Source organism: Charadrius vociferus, unplaced genomic scaffold (genome assembly GCF_000708025.1).
Source record: "Charadrius vociferus isolate BGI_N301 unplaced genomic scaffold, ASM70802v2 scaffold549, whole genome shotgun sequence".
NCBI lineage: Eukaryota > Metazoa > Chordata > Aves > Charadriiformes > Charadriidae > Charadrius > Charadrius vociferus.
This window is the reverse complement of record NW_009650103.1, coordinates 327,284-353,499: the sequence shown is the minus strand read 5'-3', so window position 1 is coordinate 353,499 and position 26,216 is coordinate 327,284. Positions and strand designations below refer to the sequence as shown.

The 26,216-nt window shown below is 40.7% G+C and overlaps 1 protein-coding gene across 1 annotated transcript in view; it reads left to right on the top strand.

Annotated features, from left to right (window-relative positions):
- The window catches only part of MED27 (mediator complex subunit 27), a 97,712-nt gene extending 72,123 nt beyond the window's left edge, over positions 1 to 25,589 (top strand). The window contains exons 5-8 of the mRNA XM_009892231.1: positions 7,193 to 7,300; positions 13,642 to 13,683; positions 22,484 to 22,561; positions 25,091 to 25,589. Coding sequence (XP_009890533.1) covers positions 7,193 to 7,300; positions 13,642 to 13,683; positions 22,484 to 22,561; positions 25,091 to 25,225 — 363 coding nt within the window. The 3' untranslated portion in view covers positions 25,226 to 25,589. The remainder of the gene's footprint in view (positions 1 to 7,192; positions 7,301 to 13,641; positions 13,684 to 22,483; positions 22,562 to 25,090) is intronic.
- The last annotated feature ends 627 nt before the right edge of the window (positions 25,590 to 26,216 follow it).

The window sequence follows — 26,216 nt, the reverse complement described above, 5'->3', positions numbered from 1 at the left end:
GATCTATATTCTACAAGATCAGACATTGTTTTCATCCCTGTAAAATTCCTGGTGTGCTATAATTTAGAATGGAAAAAGAGGCAGAATCCATTTCATCATCTGTAGCAATGCTGGAGTAGGGTGGCCCGTCCCTAAATGTGACTGGCCACTGGCAAAATCAGTCTTTTAACCTTTGAACAATATTCTGTGCCAGTTTGTTCGCCTTATTAAGAGCATATGCCATGTTACCGAGGGAGAGGATCACCAGCTCATCCCTAATATGGTGAAATCATTTAAAGTCCTTCATTTATGTTGACTTTTTATCATGCACTATTGCAATTAGGTTAGACTAATGAAAGGTAAATTCCAGTCCTTACATAAAAAAAGAAATCCTTGTAAAGAACCTAATTAGTATGTTTGTTTATTTAGACTCTAATGGCTTAATTGCATCTTATCTTGCTATTTACAAATAGGCATCATTAAAGAATAATGAGCATGTGAGGGAAAGTGCAGCATTCATACCAGTAGCAGACGAGACATAGGAGAAAAAAAAACACAAAACAAACCAAAACCTTAGTTGAAAGTCTGGGTGGGATTTGGTTTACTTTGTTTTTAATACAAAACCTTACTTTTCAGTATAAATGAATCTGATTTCCAGGCATTGTACTGAGTAGTAAGATAGCTACAGGAGCGGGAGGACAAGCGTATGGCTGGCTCTATGGCAAGGAGCAGGTCTGGCCTTTTGCTGGGAATATGTCCAGCTTGGTTACATCTCTGGTTTGATGGTGCCGTATTGTTTTCTAAGGTGAAATAAAAACGCATACAAACTTGTGCTCCTTTTTACAAGCAGGGAGGTACCCACGTTAACTGAAACTAATGTTTTCTTTCTTTTAGCTCTGCATTGCAGAGCATCTGCAGCTCAAATCAGCAGCAAATTCCCTGGGATGCTGAGAGGAAATCTGGAGCTTTGGGGTTTTTTTTGTAAAGTGTTGGAGCTTGGTGTTGTCAGCATACGTTTTCCTAATATCAAACTTTTAAATAAATTTTAAGGAAGAACATTTGTTAGTGCATTTTTTAAATTGTTTATAAAAGGGCTTTCCACTTGGTATCAATTTTGGTGAGGAGGCAAAATTAAAGGGGGGGGATTTCAGGCTATTTCCTCCAGGCAAAATTAATTTTGATCCTTTTCATTTCATAAACTAATTTTGACCCCAGTTCTGACTTATTTGGAGAGGTACTTACTTCTTTTCCAATCATAAGTGATGTTAAATGGGAACTTTTTTAACAGTCTTACAAGAAATTATCTAAGCCATTCTCACTGATTATTCTGTTTCCCCCTCCCTCTTTCTTGGCATACAGTCTCTGTCATATGCTCTTTGAGAATTATCTTGGTGATAGATAAAATATTTTTAAAACTGGGATATTTCAAGAAGATTTTTATTTTATATATCTTTGTCAGAAAAGCTGCATAATATTGCAGATTTCAGTCAGCTGCCTGTCCTACCTTCTTCTGGAGCTTGCCATTTTAGGAAGCAGGGGATTTATGAATAACTTAACTGTCTGAATTTAGTATACTTTAGTTAAAAGGAAGTTAGAAATACATTGTTATTACACAGACCAAAACAGAAGCTACAGAAGTATTTAACTTGCAACTGTTCCATTTTCAGCTCACAGAACTGTGGGGCATATTTTTTCATTCATATTAATTGAATTTTAAAGTGACCTTGTACACGTATTGATTTGAATTAAAATTTTCTACATCAAGGACGAGTTGGCATATATCCTTCAGGCGAAATATTAAAAAGCCAAGTGCTGTCTTAACAGGATATCGACAGAAGAAGTTGAAATTTAATAGGAAAAGTTGGCTTAGAAAGGAAATTGTTGCCTTTTTGTCACAATTGAAAAGTATCTTTTCTGTATAATGAAAGACGTTTCTTTCAGTTGGTATGTGTGGAATTGCAGGGACATTTCAGTGCCCATTAGCGGGGACCATCTGGGCGAGTTGACTTCCAGAAGGAGAGACCTGCACTACTGGAGCTCAGAGTAGAACTATCAAGCTACTTTTTTACCAGAGCCATTAGGTTTTTATTACCTTCTTTCAGGTGATCTGTAGGGACACAGTTGTATGACTGTAGGTGTGAATTATGTTCCATACATGGATCTTTCTGAACAGTTAGGTAAGTTGAGCAGGCATTGAAAGAAAATGGTTTGCTGGAAAACATGATTTCTAAAATATGATTGAGGTGAACCTCAAGAAATGAAGTCCTGAAAACAGTTACAAGTCTCAATTATTAGAGGGGAAAAATAAAGGGTATCCCATTTATTGTGTACGATACAGAATGTGCTTTACCCTGAAAATAGCTGTGGAGTATACTTTTGGCTTCCAAATCTAACAGCATCCTCCGGTCTAGTGACAGGCTGTTGTTCATTTGTTGTACTACTAGCCTCATTCTTTCAATGCTGTTAAAATGATGAACTATAATTTCGCTAAGCTACACGTAGTTTTACCAAATTTCCGCTTCTGTCAGACTTAACTAATGATACGGTCCTACAAAAATGTCTGAAAGTCCCCATCTCTCTTCCAGCCAGGATAAAACCTACAGGAATTCCATGTCGAAACAACAGCGCAGCAAAGTTTTCTATTTCAGTGCCAGAGCCCTGTAAGAGCTAATTCAGACAACCTCGCACTGACGCGGCCAATGTTGCAACGTATTCTGTGTCCTTCAGTTGTATTTCCACGGTGCCTGGGTGCCCCTGCTCCCGGAGAGGGCCCCCGTGTACGAACCATTGTCTGAGTTGAGATTGCAGCAATAGCGCCTCCCCCGGGGAGCTCACAGTCCTAGGTGCCCTTCTAGGGGTGGGTTTACACGGCTCCTTGCACGTGTGGGAGAGAGACAGTGTAACCCTGGGTTTGCGATGTTCAAGCAAGCGGGTGATCAAGGCTACTGTCCTGGACCAGTCTGCAGAATTTCACCTTTCGGTATTACATGATGGGTGATGGCTGGGGCCAGGGTAGCTGTGGTGGATTCTGAAAGTGTGGAGTGAATCATTGGAAGGGTACGAAAACAGGTGACCTGGGAAAAGGCAATGAGCTCATCCAGAAGCCTTTTGACAGCATTTGTGCAGGTAGATCTTGTGGGGAGGTTTGGGGCCAGCAATAAGTATATTCAAGCAAGCTGGTGTGCCAAACATGGGATTTTTCAGATTGTTGCATTCCACTGTTCACTCAGGATTTTCAGGAACATCCCACACAGGCTTCAGATCAACTTCATCCATTTTTTTTTTTTTACACCTGGCAGCAATGTGAGATACATGAATGCAGAATGTAAGGGAAGAGGAATGAAGTGAGCATCCACTAAAGCGTGTGAAGGCAATGGAGACAGAAAATACGATACGTAAAGCTGGGTCTGGGTGTTTGTAGGGCAGCCTTTTTACTCTTCCATTAAGAAGATTTATTTTTTAAAAAATTTTTTCTTTTTTCCTTTTGATTTGACTGTATACAGTTGATGCCTAGTGTGAAGTTATGAGAGTTCTCTCAGCAGACCTATATCCTTGCGAAGTGCTAGTCTTACTAAGGGAAAAATAAATAAAAACCTGTTAACCCTAAACGTGCTGACAACTTTTTTCAAAGTAACTCCATTTCCTTATCTTAGCAGTTATGACAAAACTGTCTTTCTCATTCCAGTGGATGATCAGCATCATAGATCAGGCACCTCTGGGTCATGACTTTGTATTTTTAACTTTGTTGATACAATGGGAGGCATTGAAATAACTGCCAATTTCCTTTATTTGCAGACCAACTAGGTTTTGTATAGAGTACCCTAGCAAGATACTACATTTAGATGCAAATTCATAGCACCTGATAGCGTAATACGGTGTTCCACACACGTTTGGAAAATCCCAATCTATTGTAAGAAGGTAGGAACTGGAAAAGGCTGTTCATGGTATGTGCCTGGCTCAGGCCTTGATACAGGTTACCCTCCTTCAGCCTGCAACATTTTTCTTCAAAAACTTACCCATTCTTCTGACCTGCTTTTTGGCTTCAAGTTCTTGCAAAATTATGCCTAGCAGCTTGTCGTCTTGAAGTCTGTCATTGACTCTTTCTTCCCTTTCGCTTCCCTGTCCTCTCTCTTGCTGTCAACTTGTTCTTCCCTGTGGTTTAGACTCTCCTCTTCTAGAGTTGCTTCCTCCATGTCCCGTGCCAAAGAGTTGTCATCAGTTCTTTTCAGGAGTTGTAACTCTGTCCTGCTATTTAGTGATACAATAAGCAGTATTTACAGTAGTTTGGGTAACTGTTCTGCAAAGTTCTGTATCCTCACCCCATTCCTGCCACCGTTTCTCTTCCTCCAGTGTGGTCCCTGCATCAGCTTGGAGTTGGAGTCTTTATGCCAAATTTGCCGTCTTCCTCCTTGGAAGGGGGAAAGGGATCTTGGCACTTCAGAGTTGATTTGCTTGCCATTGTCTGAGTTGAGATTGCAGCAATAGCGCCTCCCCCGGGGAGCTCACAGTCCTAGGTGCCCTTCTAGGGGTGGGTTTACACGGCTCCTTGCACGTGTGGGAGAGAGACAGTGTAACCCTGGGTTTGCGATGTTCAAGCAAGCGGGTGATCAAGGCTACTGTCCTGGACCAGTCTGCAGAATTTCACCTTTCGGTATTACATGATGGGTGATGGCTGGGGCCAGGGTAGCTGTGGTGGATTCTGAAAGTGTGGAGTGAATCATTGGAAGGGTACGAAAACAGGTGACCTGGGAAAAGGCAATGAGCTCATCCAGAAGCCTTTTGACAGCATTTGTGCAGGTAGATCTTGTGGGGAGGTTTGGGGCCAGCAATAAGTATATTCAAGCAAGCTGGTGTGCCAAACATGGGATTTTTCAGATTGTTGCATTCCACTGTTCACTCAGGATTTTCAGGAACATCCCACACAGGCTTCAGATCAACTTCATCCATTTTTTTTTTTTTACACCTGGCAGCAATGTGAGATACATGAATGCAGAATGTAAGGGAAGAGGAATGAAGTGAGCATCCACTAAAGCGTGTGAAGGCAATGGAGACAGAAAATACGATACGTAAAGCTGGGTCTGGGTGTTTGTAGGGCAGCCTTTTTACTCTTCCATTAAGAAGATTTATTTTTTAAAAAATTTTTTCTTTTTTCCTTTTGATTTGACTGTATACAGTTGATGCCTAGTGTGAAGTTATGAGAGTTCTCTCAGCAGACCTATATCCTTGCGAAGTGCTAGTCTTACTAAGGGAAAAATAAATAAAAACCTGTTAACCCTAAACGTGCTGACAACTTTTTTCAAAGTAACTCCATTTCCTTATCTTAGCAGTTATGACAAAACTGTCTTTCTCATTCCAGTGGATGATCAGCATCATAGATCAGGCACCTCTGGGTCATGACTTTGTATTTTTAACTTTGTTGATACAATGGGAGGCATTGAAATAACTGCCAATTTCCTTTATTTGCAGACCAACTAGGTTTTGTATAGAGTACCCTAGCAAGATACTACATTTAGATGCAAATTCATAGCACCTGATAGCGTAATACAGTGTTCCATACACGTTTGGAAAATCCCAATCTATTGTAAGAAGGTAGGAACTGGAAAAGGCTGTTCATGGTATGTGCCTGGCTCAGGCCTTGATACAGGTTACCCTCCTTCAGCCTGCAACATTTTTCTTCAAAAACTTACCCATTCTTCTGACCTGCTTTTTGGCTTCAAGTTCTTGCAAAATTATGCCTAGCAGCTTGTCGTCTTGAAGTCTGTCATTGACTCTTTCTTCCCTTTCGCTTCCCTGTCCTCTCTCTTGCTGTCAACTTGTTCTTCCCTGTGGTTTAGACTCTCCTCTTCTAGAGTTGCTTCCTCCATGTCCCGTGCCAAAGAGTTGTCATCAGTTCTTTTCAGGAGTTGTAACTCTGTCCTGCTATTTAGTGATACAATAAGCAGTATTTACAGTAGTTTGGGTAACTGTTCTGCAAAGTTCTGTATCCTCACCCCATTCCTGCCACCGTTTCTCTTCCTCCAGTGTGGTCCCTGCATCAGCTTGGAGTTGGAGTCTTTATGCCAAATTTGCCGTCTTCCTCCTTGGAAGGGGGAAAGGGATCTTGGCACTTCAGAGTTGATTTGCTTGTTAGTCTCTTAGTCAGCGTCAGGTTGAGGTTACTCGCGTTGAAACAAGGTGGTAGACAGGAGTCATTAGCAGGAGTTAAAAAGGAAAAACATGTAACAAATCAATAAAGATTCATATTGACTGATTTCTTTGGGTGTGGATTTGTCTGCTGAGGTTAGCAGTAAAAAACCAATTGTTCTAGCGTGTGTTCATCCATACTGGACAAAATGTTGGAACACAGACAATGGAAAATGAGCTGCTTCTGGTTCAGAAATATTAAAATCAACTAATTGTTTCTTTTTTATCTCAGTTTTATGCTTTTGTGGGTGAGGAAAAACTAATAATCTCTGTGTAACAAAACACAAAGGATTGTTGTCAGACACATATCTTAACAATATTGAAGTGCAAGTTCATCTTTGAAATATAAATTGATTTTTAGATTAAAATGCCTTCATTATTGCATTTTTGTCAATAATATAATTTAGGGTTATTTCTGTTGTTATACTCTGACTGACCCTATATATTTTCCATGATACTGGTTTTATTCTTTACACATTACCGATTTCACAGAAGAAACTTAAACCTTTGAAAATGTAACATTTTTACTTTTTAGCTGTAGTTTCCTTTTAAATAATTTTACATTTTTATTGGACCTAAAATGTTTTCCATTAAACTCATGGCATGCTTTTAAAAGCTAGCATTGGAAGAGTCCGGTTCTTCTTTCAAATTATTTTTCTCTTAAGTGGACTTATATTGGACAATATCAAATACATCGAAAATAATCACATTTGCTCATTGTTTTTGACAAGTTATTGAGTTGTGGTGTTAATGAAATTGAGAGAGTTGCTTGGCAGTGTCATGCCTACACAAGGGAATTCTGTGAATTCATACATTTTCAGTTGCAAATGAATGTTTGTTTGTTCTGCACTTTATAGTCTAGCTCTTCCTCATAACACACTCGGTGGTTTTAGATCTTTGATTTTGTCTGTCTATAAAATATCGAAAACAGAAATTGCATCAACTTAAGCTGTTAACTTGATGGACTTGTGAATTCAGACGCCATCGACTCTCCTTCAGCTTGTTTTTGTCCTTCTGTTGTTCTTCACAGGTTACCTTAGGAAAAGTGTTAAAAGTGATAGTGGTGATGCGGAGCCTCTTCATTGACCGGACGATAGTAAAAGGGTACAATGAAAATGTCTATACGGAAGATGGCAAGGTAGGTTGTTGTATATCCAGCAGCATGACATTGTATTTTTACCTGGTATTTCAATGACAGAGAACAGGAATCCCGTCACAAGTATGCTAGAGACATAAAACTGTCAAAAGACTCTCTGGATATTTTGCAGAATGCTCCGGTTTAAGTTTATCATGCTTTGCTTGGATTTTTCGTACCCAAATGTCTCACTTCTAAGCTCTGAAGCCCTTGCTTGAATTTCTAATTTATCACCTTAGACCCCAGTTGCATCGTTAATAGTGTCTACTGAGAAAACATTTTTTCAGTGTACCGGCACATCAATAGCCCAAGGTTCAGATTTCTCTTTTCTGAGAGCCACTGGGAAATCTTGGGCTACTTTTGCGCTCAACTTGATAAACGCAACTGTGAGAATCATTGGTAGGTAGTCCTCAATAATTTCCTCGTCGGTAATAGCACATCTTGAACAGCAGCTATTAAAGCAAGAGTTACCTGTTTCCACAAGTGATTTGTTTTATGAACAATTCACCCTGCTTGAACCCTCAAATTTCATCCGACTGCACACACTCCATATGGCTCTCTTTAGCGCATCAGAAGATGCTAATGGGACCTGACGGCCTTCAGCTCAGCTTGTTTCTCTTTCCAGGGTGGAATGGTCTCTCTTACCGAGACATCCGCCAGGACTCTCCTTTGCCAGTAACAGTACTAAATACCTCCACGTTTCACATTTTCTCTCTGGAGCTTTCTCTTCTGATTATGAAGCCTATTAAAATAAAAAGTTCATTATATCAAGATGAGTACTTGGCACCCATAGGCCATGTTATAATGAGGTGAGACTTTTTTTCCTTTCAAAAGTGATAACTGTGTTTGAGCACACAGAAAAGCACGTTGTGTACTGACCCGGAGTTCAGCGGCTCCCAGTCTGAACCTCCCTTCCCTAGAAAAGGCCAGGAGCTGATCCGCTGAGGGAGATAGCACAGCTGTATTTCCCAGGTGAGAGGTTCTCACTCGAAGGGCGGGGGATTGGCCTAAGAAGTAGTAAAATAAAAATGGCCTGATTTTCATTTGCATTATTCAAATATGCAGGTTTAAATGCCACTTCGCCGCAGCAGCAGCTGCACTATACTCCCTGTATATTAGCATATAAATACAGACCTACGGCACCAGCCCCTCTTCACCCCAGGTTCTGCTCGGAAGTGAAATGATGGTCTGCCTAAAGAGCGCTGACAGTGCTTGATGGATTCCTGTGTCACACTTCATTTGGGTGTGCTCATTTTCTCTGATGAATCCAGTTTCCTTTGAAGCTCCCCTGAAATATAATAATGCTATATATGCTGAAAAGCTCTAAGTAAAAGAGTTCCTTTCTGAAACTCGGCATCTGGCGTCGGGCTTCTGTTCAGCTCAAGGTTAACTCTCTTGAGAGCCGTATACCGGTTCTCTGTCATCGTTTGCTGCGAGGACTCACCAAGGCCAGCTTTGGGCACGGGGCACTAACCTTTGTCTGCTGTCAGTGGGGAGCAGTTCAGCTTCTCCAGAGCATCAGTCCCAACACCTGGCTTATTTTCTCGCTTTAAGCCAGTCTGCAGGGGAGTCTGCTTTCTACCGATGTAGCTTTCCGTGTCCAAAGCTGGGCTGTGTGACTGCTCCCGCAAGGCTGCACGAACCCGTGACCTTTACGTGGCAGTTTGCTATTCCATTGGGCCGTCCCAGGGCTTTCGCAAACCTGAAGGTCTGCGTTTTGGGTATAAATAGGCGCATTCATTTGACTTAAGTAGAATGGGAGTTGCAGCCACTTAAATCATGAGTAAATTTGGCTTGGAAGATTGAATAAATGCGTAACTTGCTAGTTTTGCCAACTGGAGCACATATTGACAAACAGTGAGCTCCCTCTTTTTCGCTAATTAACTACGCTGGTAATTGGAGAATAAGAATAAGATTGTGCTCTTGCAATGATTCGCTTTACTTATTGCACCTGCTGGGAATGAGCGATTACAGTCAATTGCAAACATAGTCCATTCCAATTCCTTCTCTGTCACAGCAGATGCTGTTGGGAAAGTACTCCGGTGAGGCTTCACCAGACTATTCCAGCTTCTCAGTTTCTGACCTGATAGGAGGGATTTTGCATGAGCATTCGGAAGATACACAGAAGAGTATGAAAAAGGAGATCAGCGAGTATCTTTATTAAATAATAAAAATACAGAGAACCCTCAGGATCACAGTAGGAGGTGATCCTTTTTCCAATGAGGGGTTTACACAGTAATTGCTGATTTGGGGGATTGCTTCTGTATTCCTAGGAAGCACCCAGTATTTGTAAACAGCAGAGCCAAGATTAACAAGGTGGTGCTATAACAATATGGCAACTTTGAAGCTCCTGTCTTTTTCATAAGTCATGTTGAAGAAGGGACACTGGATAAGTCACAGCATCATTTTGCTTCTTTACGCTTAAATAGCTGAATGAGGGTGTGTTGAGTAATGCTCTGACCTGCACGAGGCAGAAGGTCCTTCAAGTAACAAAAGCGAAATTCAGTGGGGGGCTTTCTCCAAGCAGAGCGGGGTTTGGGGCTACAAAATATATTCAATAGTACTCAGCAGAAGAAGGAACGGCCACCATCGGGAGGCTGCATGGTCACGCAGACAGCAAGTGAAAAATGGGCTGTGCACAGAAGAGGCCAAGGATTTGCTTGTAGATCAGGGGAGTCATCGTTTATCTCTGAAAGTACAACTGTTTTAGCAAATTTTGCATTACTGGGAAGAAAAAGAGAAGACGTGAGTGCAAACAGCAGAGGCATTGATAGTCTTCTCGGCCGCTAGTCAGGAAAGTCTAGAATCAAACAAATATGGGTGTTTCTCATAGTTGTAGCACTGTGCATGGTGGCACACTTGCAGTCACGGCGGAAAGCTGACGCTGCGTTATGCGGGTTGCTTTAGCTTGCTGTGTGCTTGAACGTTGTACTGAGCAGGTTGACAGGTACTTATGTGAAAAGCTTCGTGTGATTTCTGCTGAGCCGAAGTCTAGTTAAATCGGGTACTCCCTCTCACAGGTGTAAATTCTTTCAAAGTTAAGGCAGAAAAACAGAAGTCTTAAGCTTGCAGTGAGTAAAATAACACACTACATTCTGGGGTTTTATTTTCAAGCTTTGCTTATACCGATTCATTGCATTTCTTAAGTGCTTCATGCACTTCTCTCGTGAATTATTCACAAACCCTGCAGAATATGTCTTTGCCAGGTTGCCAGCTGCATAACTTACACATTTTTGGTGACACTTTGCAAAAACAATAGGTGAGATCTGGCAGCCTCTGGCGTGTCGTGGGTTCTGGGTGCCGATCGCTCTGCAGTCTCTCTTGCTTTCCGTACTAACCCATTGCGTCCAGCAGATACCGATGCATTTTAATTAGCCTCGTGGTTTTAGTGGTGGCACCATGCCACCCTTAATTTCAAACTCTGACATACTCATTGTGCGCTGGAATTTAACCATGGATAGTAATTAATTACAAGTGTTGTCCTGGTTCCTGAATAAATGAAGCTATGCAGCTCACCCTTGCAGGGCAGGCTTGTTGTCAGCTGGGCCATTAGCAGCCCTAGTCTGCCAATAAAAATAAAAATGTATTGGGATTTTTTTGGCATAGTAATACTCTGCTTTTCTTAGGATGCGGAGACCAAGAACCACCTTGACAGGGCGTATTTAGAATGGGTATTTAACATCGCTGCTGAGCCAAATTCCTATTTTTGCATCCGTTAGACTTAACTAAAGAAACGTTAAGTGTCTCTGTTGAATTACCATGTTAAGGAACTTGGGTTATGTTAATGCTATGGCTTCATTAATTACCCCATATCAATAAGGAAAGTCAGCTTTTAGCCTCCTAGCGTAAGAGAGGAGAAGAAATAGTAGTATCAAAGGAAAGCTTCAAAGACAGGCAGAGCTGTCTCTCGGGTAATTTCTGATCCCTGCATTCTTTCCACTTCAAAGCTGGATGTGTGTGTGTTTGGGTGAAGGGGGGGTTGAATCCGATTTCTCTAATAAGTGTTGGCACCGGACCTGTTTGATATTAGATGCAGGGAACATTCTGATTTGTTATCGCCTTTGAAATCGTTCAGACGACCTTCAGAAAATGGCCTCTTGTTACTTATGCTGGGGGTGGGTGGGGAGAGTGGGGCGTTGGGAAGAAAAGCCCCAGTTTAATTCACATGCAGAGGATGCCCTGAAATTGTGCTTTCAGCAGTTTTTTAGTTACAAATGTGTGTCTTGATTGAAAGTGAAAAGTTGAAGAATAATAGACCTATAACGATGCATTCTTTAATCCGCCTCTGCCTTAATCCTCAGTTTCGGGGGAAAGGTGGGCACTCATTTAAGATGTATGCATCTGCTTGGGGCAGGGGGGGGAACTTTTTCTTTTTTTCTTTGTCTTTTTTTTTTTTATTAACTTGGATAACATCATGTCTGTAAGACAGACATTCATTACTTTTCCAGCTTTTCAATCTTCATGCCAACTAATGAACATTCAGAACCTGTTGGACTCATCTTAATGCAGCATCTGAAGTGGACTTTTTTTGAGTCCTAACTAGAGAGGATCACATACTTGGTTTGATCACTACAGATTAGCAAAACCATATATACATTCCAATTATAGCAACTCTGCAGTCAAAGAATGCCTTAAACTACATGAGAACAGGTTTTTAAAAATACGAATTAATTTTTTTATTTTCAAATGTAGACTTTTCTAATACGGAGATGCGATGCTTCCTTCCTGACAGGCACAAGTCTATTATTACACTGTAAATCAAGCTCAGGTCCACGTCCAGGCTGGGGACTCCAGAGTATAAGTGGTGGTGGTGTTCCCACACGTTCTTGATCCCACCCCAAGAGCCAGTATATGTAAAAGGTTTGTAGGTCCATGCCTCAGGGTACTTCTGTCTTCCTCTAACCTCACGAAGGCATCGGGACATCAGCTGTCTTTTGTCTCGTAGCAAGGTCAGCAGTACTAAGCCATGAAACATCTTTCCTGAAGTGTTATTTAAAGTCTTTAACAACGCCTCCTGTCCAGACTGAGGTTTGGGCACTAAAGAGTTACTTCTGTACCAGTATTTAGCAGTGGGACACTTAACAGTGTTACTCTTAACTGAATGGGAACTTTTCGCGTTCTGACCCTTTTTAGCAATGGGAATTCGTTACTGGTGCTCAGCATCCTTCCACCTCTAGTATGTTTTACTCACTTCATATGACTTCCTTCATTTCAGACTCTTAAATTTTGTGCCTTTCGGAAGACTTGTAAATTCAGTTCAGCTAGAATTTATGGGCACTACCATAAGACAATTAAAATGGGTTGTACTTTGTAATAAAGGAGATGAGCCCCCATTGTGGTAAAGCGTGTGTCTGACCAAATGATCAAGCACCAGAGGAGTTACACCTGCTTCAGAAATTCACTCCAAAAAATAATTTATTTTATCTAGATTAAGATTCCTGAGGTTAATGCTGTAGCAGACACCTTCCCTGTGACAAGTTTTGTGCATATGGAATTTTTTAGTACAGTGGGATCTGTAGGAAAAAAAAAGTGATTTACAAGTCTGGGACTGATGGAAGTTGCTCTTGTTTTTTCCTGCTGCTTTTCTGGGACAGAGTACAAGGTATTCCACAGGGCTGGGTTAAAAGAACGTTAGCATGTCACTTGGAATTGTTTAATATGTGAGCCATTTGGTTGTTTAACAAGGACAGCCTTACCTTCTGGTTTCTGGGGTTAATAAAACTTACTTTGATTTCGTTCTTTTAGTTTGTCTATAGTTGAGCACACGTTTAAGTCGTGGATGTCTGCAGTTATCTGCAACCTTAAATCTCTTTTAGTGTGATTTTTGTCTGCAAATGTAAATGCAGTTTCCTAAGGGATGTTTTATTTAGCCCCAGTAGACCACTGCTTTGGCTTAATTCAGCTAAACGTTCTTTGTGTCGTTTGTAACTGAATCACTTATTCAGACACTAGACAAGCATAAACTTAGTAAAAATGCCCTCATTTTGGAAACAGACTGAAGCTGATGAAGATTTGCATAGATCAGCCACAACCCCATACAAATGAAGGTTTTGCTGGTTTTAAAGAGAACACATTAATTCAACAGGTCTTGTGTATACGGATTTTTTTTAATTGAAACTGTGATGAACTATGTTGATTCTTTATTGCGATACAAAGAAAATCTGATATCATTAATTTCACTTATTGGGATTGCAGCAGGTAAAGGCAATGGGTCAAAATGGTGAACGGAGAAATATGTCTCCGTAGATCTGTTTTCCTGCTCTTTTAATTTGAACAGATGCTTAGCTTCTTTTTCTCCATAATCACGTGTGGTAATATATAACTTTTTTTTTTTCCTACTGTAGCTTGACATATGGTCTAAATCCAACTATCAAGTTTTTCAGAAGGTAAGTCTCGCATCATTTCTCTCTACATAATGCGTATAGGAGATATGCAGAGTTTATTTTAACTATCTAGACTCTTGTGTAAAAGAATTCAGAATTTATTCCTTTGTCATCACAACTTGCAGATAACAAACAATAATCTGTAATAATGGAAAACCGTGAGTAGAAAAGGAGATCGCTTCTGCTGTTATTTAATACGGATTTATTTCCCATCACAGTTCCAGTCCATGGTTTGGAATAGGAAATTGGAGATTATACTGCTATAGCCTTAAAATTTCATGAGGAATCCTTAGGCACTCTTTTTTTAGTTTAAATGTTTTGAGGGAGGGATGACTGTTTAGGCTCATTTGGATTTTGTTTTGTTGCTTTCGTTGTTTTTGGCTGCCCCGCTCTCCTGAGGGCTTGAATTTAATCAGTCAGTAGAACTCACTTTCCAAAATGAGTTTGGAAATTTTTTCCATGACATTATTTTGCCTGCTTCTCTTCCCATGATGGTGTAAACAAAAGGAGTAACTTATTGAAATGAATGCCATTCCAGAAAGTAGGAAAGGACTGATGAGAGAATGGGAGCAATAAGTATAAAACTACTAAGAAGGTTAAAGTGTGTTTTGGAAAGATCTATATCTCGCTATTTTCCAGGCAAGGAAAAGATGATTTCTCTTTGAAGGCCTCTTGTCAAAATGCTGTAAGTTCAGATTGATCCAGGTTTAAATTCCCGTTTCCTTACCTTCAAGCCATAGTTCAAGGAGCTTAAGTCTCCAGCTAGTGCACTAGCTTCCTTTCATCTGCTTTTGTAGTTTGTGTAACAAATGGGGGTCAGGGACTCGAAAGGGCATAAAAGCAGGGGTCAAAAGTATGGCATATTGGCTGTGTTTGTGCATCTTCCTTCCAAGACTTCAGATGTAGTCAGAAGGGAGGACGTTTGACCTATGATATTAACCTGCTGGAGATCAAAGGACAGCTTTTGGGGAGGCTGGTTGCTCTCCCTCTCTGCCTTGCATTAAAGCAAAATTTTGTTGCAGTTTATTCTTACCCCAGAGATTAGTGGATTAAATATTCTTTTTTTTTTTTTCTTGCTTCTCAAAAATATTTAGGGTCAAGTAGGGTAATACAGCGGGAAGTAAAACTGTATATCTTAGTAAATTGTTTATCAGTATGCTTTACAGTAATTTTTGCAATGGAATAAATTTAAGGTTCTGTAATTAAGTGCATCATCTGAATTTCCCCATGTGTGTGTTTGCTTGTTAAACTCATTGTCCTCCTGGATGGTTTCGTTTAGAATAACTTGGAATGGTTAAGTCATATTGCCATAATTTGTGCTAAAAGTTAATAAATCATGAGGTTTTGGTTGTAGAATTTTAATTGTCTGTATGCAAGATAGCAGAGTAAAGTAAATGTACGGTTTGCTTAGAAGCCCAAGTTAACGACTCGGGGAACATAAATACGTAGAGTAAATTTCTCTTCAGGTCCAGGTGATGGCCTTCAGCAGAAGAGGTCAGTGAGAAAACATGAAATGCCCCTCTTACCGCTGCCTCTGTGGCTGCAGCATGGATAAATAAGAATCTTTATTCTCTTCCTAATCCTCTAAAATAATGTGATGCGACCTGAATATTAAGTTCCTGTTCTCCATTTCCCACTCTGTAAATAATACCAAATGCATTAATATTTATCCAAAAAAAGGGAAAGAAAAGGCTGCAGGAGAAAGGGTTGCCTGTAGCCAGTTGAAAAGCTGTCTGCATTTTTTTAGTAGTAGTTTTATACATTTTGTTCCCAGCTCTGTCTCTGTGTTACCTTGGGCAACTTAACCTCTCTTTGGATCAGTTTTCCGCGTCCCTTAGGCTGGGGTAATACTTGCTGACTTCACAGGAGCTATTGCTGAATTGGTTGCGTGGTGCTCTCGGATTCTTGCATGAGGAATGTGATAAAAATGCAAGGTGGTGGTGCTTTCCAATCAATACGTTCTGTACTATTGAGCTGATAGTTACAGAAGTTAAGGCTAGGACCTAAGTCAGGTTTTCAAAAAGATGATAGAAAATGCTGTGGTTCAGCATAGTAAGTTTTCTCTCCGTGATGCTGTGCGTGGTTTGGTTTTCTCTTTATTCTCTGAAGCTGCACTTGTACCTGTTTATAAAGCCCAGGAGTACTGATTTAGCAGTAGCAAAGTGAAGGAAATAGATAAAATAGTGTTAGAGAAACTATTATACTCCGTTAATAGTGTAGGACCTGTACTGCAGATCTTCAGAACAAATGTTTTCATGCCATTAAAAAATCATCAGTAAATGCGTTAGAGCACATCCTGAGACGTGTTTCTCACAGCCGTCGCCAGTAACGCGATGTGGGAGTGCTGCGCTGAGAAGGAAAAATCCGTATGAGTAAGCTCCCACCGAAGAGGCCGGGTGGCCCTTTCAGCTCTGTCGCCTTTAGTAGTGTAAAATCAACCATCCCTCTGAAGGGCAGGGCCGTTTCTCTTTAAAAGCTGGACCAAGTTCTCAAACTCTGTCTTCAGTGATAATACAGCAGCATCTGGAGCTCACAAGATACCTGCCGGTGGTAGCTGCAGGCCTGTCAAATTCTCACAGGGTTGCGGCGTGACTTTCTAGGTTAAGGACCAGAGACCTCTGATCTTCAATCCAACCCTGTCAAACGAAGCTAAATTTGTCCTGACTTTTTGTTTGCAAACGTTGGCTGTGTCAGCAAGCCTTTTCTCTCTCCTTCTTATTAGGCAGGATACCCGAGTGTGTATAATTTGATGGGGGACGACTCCCAGAGGGCCCATTACTGTTAAAGTGTACAGTCATTTTCGAAGTTCCCTGGAGACTCCTTGAATCTGGTCCTGGGGTGAATAAGCTTTATAGGCATTGAATCTACCAGCAGGGTTAGATTCAGAGAATGGAGCTGGGAAAGAAGAGAGGGAAGGCTGAAAGGGCAAAAGCACAAGGAGCAAAGAAAAGGTTTTTCAGACTTCCATGTTGGTCTGACATTTAAACTCCGCAGGAGCGGCAACTGTTTTGATCTTAAACCTCCTTATTTTAACACCTTGCAGCTCTTGATCCACTAGCACAAGAGGAGGAACAAAACAAGAAATAAGGAAATATTTTGGGGCTTAAATCTCGGTGGGAAGAAGAGTGAACGCAAGGGCTGCATAATTCCAGGTCACTGTGCAGAGTATTAAAAATATATGTATTATAGAGAATGGTGCAGCATTCATAACTTTGCATTCAAAAAAGAGGCAAAAATATGGAATAGTGGAATTGCTCTGAGTGGATCAAAATGGGAGATGGTGTCAAACATGAACTGTTCCATTTATCAAGCTGCTTAGTTAAGAGCAGCATAGCTGTTTCAGCTGTGTAGTATGATCAGTCTGGCTGTGTAAAGTCATATGCGTAGGCGTTAAACCCATATATTTCATTGTGATCCTAGACTCACATTCTTCTTTTCAGCTAAATGGTCTAGTAATTTTAGCATGCCACAAACTGGGTTTGGTTTGGTTTGATATGCGTCTTCCCAAGGCACGTTTTCACCTAAATTTGCTTGTGCCTATCCAGCTGTTTGTGAGCTGTGTGATCCCAAAGTGATGGAACGCGGAGCACAATTTTCACCACTACAAGGGCGCATAAGTATTATAATGTATGAAGATTTATTCTTGTCAATAATCTCAGAATAAAATCACATGCAGGATGAATGCATGCATGAGACAAATATTGGGCTATTGATGATGTCTGGTCAAGGAGAGGAGATGGACTGTTCCAGGGTCACCTGCATGATTGCTCCTGTGCATGATCAGGACTTGGCTCTGTTCAAAAACCTGCTTAGGCGAAATAAAATCTCTACGACCCAGTCCAAATAAGCAGAACAAGCGAAATAAAAACTTAAACGCTTTGTGAGCTCTGAAAACAAGCGATAAATCCTACGCTTCAGAAAAGTCTGGGTAGCGCTTTACTGAATTGGGAGTGGGGAAGGGTGTGTAAAGGATTTGTGTGGAGTTCATCAGTGCCATGTTCATAGAGGCACCATCTATCATCCTTCCGAGCGCCTCTCAGGCACCGGGTTCTGTGCACCGTATTCCCTTCAGAGAGACTCAAATGTTGTCCTGGAGAGATGATTGAATAATGGGGGTCCTTGGAAATGAACAAAGGCACTCGTGCAGTTTTCCACATTGTGAAAGGTCTAAACACCAATAAAATAACTTCCTTTTTTTTTTTTTCTTTTTTAGTGCTGTGATCATCCTCCAGAATTCATTGCTAAGGCCATGAACTTAGCAGGGTTTTAAAAAAAAAATTAAAAAACTTTCAGGAGATTTAGAGAATCCCTTTATATTAGATGGAGTTGTCAGTGCCATACTTGAGGGAATAAACCAATAAGTAAGTAGCAAAGAAAGTTACGACTCTTAAAAGAAGTTTCACACTAACTTTTGAAAAGCATATTTACTGGCAGTGAGATAAAATCCTAGCAGGGGGGGACAGCTTCTGTAATTTAGTCACGCGATGTTTGTAGTTTTCTGGTTTAGTTTTTGTGCCAGGTATAGGTTCATACATCTATGGCACATACCCAGTCTGTGGTGGAGCAAAGCTATACCACAGGTCCTTGCTTTTGTGCTGCTTCTTCCAGTTAGAGGAAGCATTTATTCAGCTTTCTCAGCCTGTAAATTGTAGAATGCTTTTTTTTAATTTGAATGAATTTTCAGCTTTGGGGATGCTGTGTGCCTAACAGGTGTTGTCAAGGCCCAATAAGGCAATTTTTTGGATGTGTCACCTTTGGAAAGCCCATTTCAGCAGAGCAGTACTATCAAGCGGGTAAAGAAATGCTGTAGAAATGGCCGGTGTTGGTTCGGTTGAGACAAATAACAGGGATTTTGTTTTCTGCTTGCTGCTGGGTGTTGATCTCGCGAGCTATTCACAGCTTTGGCGAGCAGGAAAGCTGAGCAGCGGGCTGCGAGAGGGAGGTCAGGAGTCCGTGTCTCCCCACTCTGGCCCGGAGCAGAGCAGCGGCGTGGGCTCAGCAGGGAGTTTCTCGCAGCGGGCCGGTACCCACACAGCCCCGCTCGCTTGCTGGCGCCTCTTAGCGACAAGTATGTAGGATTTAATTTGCACAAAGTCGCAATGAAGATTAGGTTTAATCCAGTATCGGTCTGTTTTGTATTCCTGATACATGGAGTGCCCTAGACAAGAGAGCAGAGATGCGTTTGGGAAGTACGTGGTTATAGTCAACTCGCATTCGGAAGTGAAAAGAAAAAAAAAATCTCACATGGTATAATTAACTATTTACAAGAAGGGAAGTTTTCCTGTTCAAATTGAAAACAAAACTGTACCTTGTGAAAGCAGAATCATTTCATACAGCCCAAGACAGCTTAAGTTTGTTCAAGTAGTAGACCAAGATTGTTTGCCAGAAATTTTTTCGGTGTACCTGCAGTCTCTTTTGCTCTGTCTCAGAGTGGGAACAGGCTTAGTTAAACAATAGCTGTTTTATTAGCAAAATTGTGCGTTCAGGAGATTGCCTTGTCTTACCTTTTCCCCCTTCTCCCCCCCTCAGACAAAAAATCCAAGTGCTTATCAATATATGAATTGTGAAATATTGAGCTTTTCTGCAAGATCACTTGAAAATCTATTTCAGGGTCCAGAGCAACAGCTGTCCCGATCAATGTGTGCTCTTCTGACTACGTTCCTATATAAAAACAGGTAGAGAAATTAGAAAGTGACGGATAACTTTGACAGCAGTAGATAAGGTATGGCAATAAAAGTGAAGTTAATAAAATAAAGCCCTGAAATGTGCAAAATGCCATCCTAAACCCAGAATAAATTAGTTTGTGATTCCAACTTGGCTGGAAGAAAAAGTGTGTCCCTTAAGTGAGCTGGCGCATATGCGGTTTGTTTTGCTTTGCTTTGGTGTGAAATTGTATTGCCATTAGTAAAGCTGGGTATTGATTTCCTCCCCCCTCCCCTTCTTTTCTTCCCTTTTTTTTTTTTCCTCTTTTAATCTTGGGCAGTTTGTGCTTTCTCTCATCATCTCTGTTATCTGGGTGGGGGGATTAGTGCTTCACTCCCATGCGCTGGCCAGGTTACCATTTGCCCAGCTCTTTTCTGTTTGACATCGTGCCGTTTGCTGGTTTTGGGGGGGTCATTCCCCTACTCCTCTTCCTCAGATTTGACACCCACTTTGATCTTTTTTAGAAGCACTTTATCAGCATTGCTTATGGTAGAAATCACTGCCTTTTTGTTCAGAAAACGTTGTTAGTGTTCTAGCAATGCCGGGGTGGCTTTTATCTCCCCGTGGAATCTCATTAGCTTTACATTACAATAGGAACAGCATATGTGCAACTTTGCCAAAGTGGCCAGTCAATTTAAATTTGTTAATAGCAGTATTTTTTTCAGCAACTTTCTTCAGTGCCAAGAGAAAACAACTTTGTTGTTCAGGAAAAAGAATTACAGTCTGTTAGAAGTAGAAATACAGCAGAAGGAGAGCGGCTGCTCATAAATATCTTCAGAACTTTCTATTCTTTGACATGCCTGGTACTATCCCATAAAAGCACTATCTTAAAAGAAAAAAAATCACATAGGTAGTAGGGCTTGGATTACAGACATTTCTGAACGCTACATGAGATGTGTTTAAAAGAAATGACTGATTTGACTTATGCTGTGCTATTAATGCACAGCTAATCACATTATTCCTAATTTTTGTGTGTGTGTTGAATGGTAAAATATAAATGGCTTAAGCAGGCTGAGGTCCATTTTGTGAATACTTTTGCAAACTCCCAGAACATGCTTAGTCCCAAAAGTTTTCCCTTCTAAATGTCAGAATCTCGTGTCCGTATTCCCGCTGAATGGAGCTGCTTTTGGAGTTAGGCGTGTGCACCAATGATGGCGAGCAGAATCTGTTTCTAAAATTGTAGTATAACTTAAAATTGGATTCCGTGTAGGACAGACTGATTTTGATGTAGTGTTCTGCGGAGGAAGTCTGTGTGGTGTGAATTAGAGCCTGTCTATACTTGGATTTATTCAGGAATACATCTTCTACAGATTCACCCCCCTGAACAGCATCAAGCACAAGCCTCTCTTTCTCCAGTGAAAGTTTCAAGTGCTTCAGCACAATTCGCATTGCTGAATTAGACTAAATACAAATCAGGAACAAGTGGAGTTAGCTGGGAATAGCAATTGTAATTTCAGTTCACACTTTATCTTACTCAAAATTTACTATAGTATATAGACAAGCCCTGAGAAGGGCACTACTCCTTCATGTTAAAATTAGAAAATGCAGTTTAATCACTGACTAGACAATCATGTAGTTTGTTGGATGCTTTGATATTACTGGTGAGGACCGTTAACAAATTTACAAGTTACAAGATATGAAAGAGCTCTTGTGGTTGTGTTGTCTGAGTTCTTTAATAGTCCAGCCCAAGGAATTTTGCCAATAATTTCTGCATTAAGCCTAGAAATTCTGAGAAGCAGCATGCTGGTGACTGTGCTAATAATTTAGGAAGCTCTAAACCTACGGGTGAGAGGCTGAATACTGTGAATTGTATCATAGCTGTCAGAAAGTGCCCACTTCCCGACTAATTTGAAAGTGGTAATGATTTAAAACAAAATAAAACGAAAAAAACCCAACAATCAAAGCATTGGTTTTCCTCATTTTTGTCTTTAATTATTTTTCTTCTTATAAATATACATTTCATATGTATTCTGTCTAGCTGTAATTCCCAGATGTAAGGTATTGTTACAGCTCTGTCTTGGAAATTAAAAAGCTTTCTATCAGAAATCTTCTAGTAATACAAGTATTTATAAGCCATAATCGTATTAATTGATTCCTGCTTTCACAGGAAACGGAACTGAGAGCTCAATTCCTGTTTGTTCAGCGTAAGCAACCTGAAATAGGACTACGAGGGTTAAATATTTTAAGTTTCACCATTAAAAAATGGAGAGGAGCATACTAATTTTTTCTGTTAAAGTGCATTTTCAAATTGAGGTATTTAATCCTGGTGTTTTGGGGTTCTTTTTAATAAAACAGAGCAAAACCAAAGCTTTGGGTTTTTTGGAAATCATAACCTCTATTCTCATTGGTTTGCCTTCCAAAAGTATTTAATTTAGCTACATTATTGACCATGTTTTTTCTTTTGTTGAGCAAATCAGCATAGGTTAAGAGAATATATTGTATATAAAAAATGACCAAACTGAAAACTGGGAACATACAAAGAGAACACCACAGTGCTTTCCTCTGACATGATTTGTTTAGTGACTTTGCTTGTTTATGGTTTCACAGAATACATGAGATTTCAATCACAGAAGCATAGATTCTGCTCTTATGCTGTAGGCATTTGAAAGTTACGCAAATTATTCGCTGTGGATGCTTTTATTTTATATGGTACAGAAGATTTCACTTTTTTGGTTTTTTATGGCTGTGTTGGTAGTCCAAAGTGGGAAGCGAAGCACGTTAGTTTAGTGTTGTTCCATGTGGGATGGAGCTGGATGCCTTCCTCATCACTTGGCTCACATTAGCCGCCGGTTTCGGTTCTTTTACCAACACTATTAGGTTTTATCATGTTTATGAACTTCTAAAGGTGTGTTTGATTTCACTGTATGCCTATGAAGTTATTTATCATGATGGCTTCAGCTGATTCATGTATGAAGTTGGCAGAGGGAGTGGAAGCTAGCTGGCAAAAGCTACCCAAAATTATTTTGAGAATGTCTTCACAATTGAGTAATCCTGGGTTCGCTGCTCCCCCATGGAATTTATGCTGTTTTCCTGAAGATTAGCACTGCTTTGTCTGAAGTACAGAATGAATAAGGGTATATTCTCCTTTCATCCGACACAGGTGACAGATCATGCGACCACTGCTCTGTTGCACTACCAGCTGCCTCAAATGCCAGATGTGGTAGTCAGATCTTTCATGGTAAGTGTATGGGAAAATACATTTTTCCAGATAGACTTTGGCATGCCTACAGTCAGTCACATTAGGCAGTTCTGATGCAATTGTAATTTCCCCTATTTAAACAAGATAGGAGAGATTGACCATAATTCTTTGTATCTCATGTCTGGACAAGGATGAAGGGCTCATTCTCGTTACCCTGGGATAACGGGTGTTGGAAGACTGAGCTGTATACGGTTCCTCTGTCGCAGGTCTCAGTATTAACTTGATGATTCCTATTTGCAAAGCCAGTCTGGGTCATCTCTAAAGACAGTAGGAGAAACTCTCTCCGCCAAACTCTTCTGTTATGGCCCAGCTCTTTCACACTGTCCATACTGCACAAGAAGTTGAGTTCTGGATGTCGAAAGTCTGCTCCACTGGAAGTTCCCTGCTAAGAGTTAGTGTACTCCAGCTGAAGCAGCTTGCTTGTCAGCTTGGCCAGTCTGGGAAGCGGTGTGCGTTGTTTGGAGCCTGGTGGGAGGCAGGAACGTGATGGGGAAGAGTCCATTTTGCTGTACCCACTTTCAGCCCAAACTTTGTTCCTAAGGAATTGCATGTACTTGCCCAGTGCGACAGCAGGTGGGTTGGAGAACCAAGGAGCTGCTTACTGAAGTATTCAGCTGTTTTCTTACTCAGTGAAATTAATCAAATACTACTCTACCTTGATATGCAGGTTTAAGTTTATTATCTTTAATGCTGTTTGTATTTAGAATTGTGTTTGTGAAATAAACTTGTATATAAGCAGCCCTGTTAATCAGAGGGTGAGAACAAGGGTTTACGATTCAGAATTCCTCTGCCAAGGTGAATTTTGGCGGTGGAGACTCTTGCTGTTCTCTCTGCTGCGGTCTCCCAAAGGAGGCTTTTGGGAGAGATTTTCTCTGCAGTTCAGACTTTCCTTCATTTACTTCCATTATGTTACCCCTTCACCTGGAGCAATTTAACTGAGACTTTTGAAAACAAACATCTAATTTTGCCATTCACAATCTTTAGGTGTCTACGATAGCATTGGATCTTTTATATCTTTAATTTCCACTATGTAATTTCAGGACAGTCGAGCTCCCTTACCTGCTGTGCTGGTTTGTTTATTTAATAAAAAGGCCACTAAGATGAGAGATTTGTGAAGGTCTTTTCTCTTGGAGTGCATCTTAAAATAATAGGTTTTGAAAGGTGAAAGCAACTCTTACTGGTCAAATCCATGTTCAACATGTTTCTGAAAATGAATGTTTAATAGAATGGGTAGCATGTTTGTTTAAGCCGTGAACCTGCCTTATTGATTTGATAAAACACTACTGAAACTTCTAACAAAGCAAAACCAGATGTACACCAGAAGTGTCAATACGTTGGTCCTTTCACATGTCAGTTGTGCAATCCACATGACAGGCTGTAGTGAAGCCCTAATTTTCTGATGGGAATGAAAAACGCGTTCTTTTTTTGCTTTCAACAGATGTCTCAAGTGCACAATTTAACTTCATTTACCTATTTTGGTGTTATGGTTCAGAAAATTCGATTTCTCTGTAGTGCAAGCAAAACCCATCCAAGTTGAAGTAAATAACAGCAATTTACTTGTAGTGTTCTGTTGCCCTTGTCCACATATTTACCGCTAAACCCAGAGAAGATCTAGTTCTTTTGGAGGAGAGTTATTGACGGCCAAAGGTTTGGTTGCTATAGAGAAGGCTCTGATGAAGATGGAAGGATTTGTTTCAATAAACGCGGCTGACCTCTTCTTCAGAGAACAATTTTCTCCTATCGATGTAATTCAATAGGACTTTAAATGACAAGATTCATGTGCATCCTTCACCGTATAAATCTGCTGCTCTAGGTGGTTTTTAGTCGTGTATCTCCTTGAGTTGGGAATTGAGGTATGTGATGCTCATTGCTGCGTACAACGATGGGAACAACCCACTTTGGAGGCAGGAACTTTACCTAGGAGCACCTGAACTTACTCTGTGTTACATGTATTTAGCAGTGTAATCAGATTTAAAATGGTACGGTATTTTTATGACTAATGAGTATTGATCTTAAAATCGCATTAGAGAGGAAGTTAGTTAGCTTGCTGTGAAAGTCCTTATATCTTCAGCTGTGAAGATTTCAGACGGTTGCGGTGTGATTGCAGCAGGGGTGTGATAGATGATCATAGGAAGAGACAAACCAATATTCGGTTGAAGAAGGTACCCATCAAGAACAATTACGTTCCGGTAAAAATATGAGGAGCGTTACAATATTTGCCTTCCATCGTGATTCTCTAGCTGCGAATACCTCCTGCTCAGAGTGCATGAATTTCTATTAACCAATTTGCTTAAGTGACTAAAAAAAGCAAAAGATGATTAATAAAGTGGGAATTCAGCTATACAGTGACCTTGTAATCTTCTGCATGTTTCTGTTTATAAAATCACTGTGTGCCTCACTGGGGCCTCGCCAAAGTACGTTCTCTATCCTTCCTATCAGTTTGACAAGAATGATGACAAAGGGGAATGTCCATATCCAGTTTTCTTATTCTCTCCCTTTCCCTTTTAGACCTGGTTAAGAAGTTACATAAAGCTGTTCCAGGCTCCGTGCCAGCGCTGCGGAAAGTTTCTGCAGGATGGCCTGCCACCCACGTGGAGGGATTTCCGAACACTTGAAGCTTTTCATGACACTTGCAGGCAATAGTAGCCCAGCCATCGATGAGGCAAGGAGTCAACGCTCTGCCGGGCTCGGAAGAGAGCTGATGGTTTAATAGGTGGTTCCATTTCGGAACCTTTCATCCTGTGCTAAGTAGTGGGGTTGCACTAAAACATTTGACTATTTAAAAGCCGTCAGTCTGCAAGGTACGTGTGAGACCGCTGTGTTTTGAAGAGGATGGTAAGAAGCTGTGCGTGATCACTTTGCTTCTGAGCTGAAATGATATGCCTGGGGAGATCTGGCAGTAATAATCATTATTCTAAACGTTAATGAAAATACCAGTGCACGGTTTGTGTTTTGTGACAGAATTTACAACGTTGAAGACTTTTATAAGCTTGAAATAAATTTTGTATTCCAGAATTTGTGCTGTTTATTTCATTATTTGATCAAGACAATCCTTGGGTTCGGTGTGTATTTTTCAACACTGCTCTTTTCTTCAGAAAAACTGGGAACATTTAAACATGCATGCTGATGTGACGGAGGGTGGGGGTTGTTGCAGGGCCGCTTATCTGAGTGCTGGTCTTTTTCTGGAAGAGATTATGGCGTTGATTAAACATGGAATTTCAAAGGCATGTGGCAGCTTGGAAGATGCAATGTACTTTCTAAGGCGGGGGGGAAACAGATGTTTCCCTTTACTAAAATTGTAATGAAAAATGTTAGCAAAATCTGCATGTATTAAGTGGTTAGAAAACATGTGATGAGCAGTGACAGTGTGTGTAATTCGTCGTGTTTTAGAACTGAAATTAGTAAAATAATTCAGCCCTAAAGCACAGCTTCTGTGGCGCAGACACAAACAGCGTGTTTCCTAAATGATTCAAAATTTACATGCCACACGCCAGCAAAGAGTAAGAGCCCTCCCAGTAATCGTTGCACTTGGAATGGATGGGAGCGCTCAGCTCCTGTGAGCCCCGGCCAGTTTGTCCTTCGCCCAAAGACCGGGAAGGTCCCCGGTCCTGTCGCAGCTGAACGCTCGCTGGCC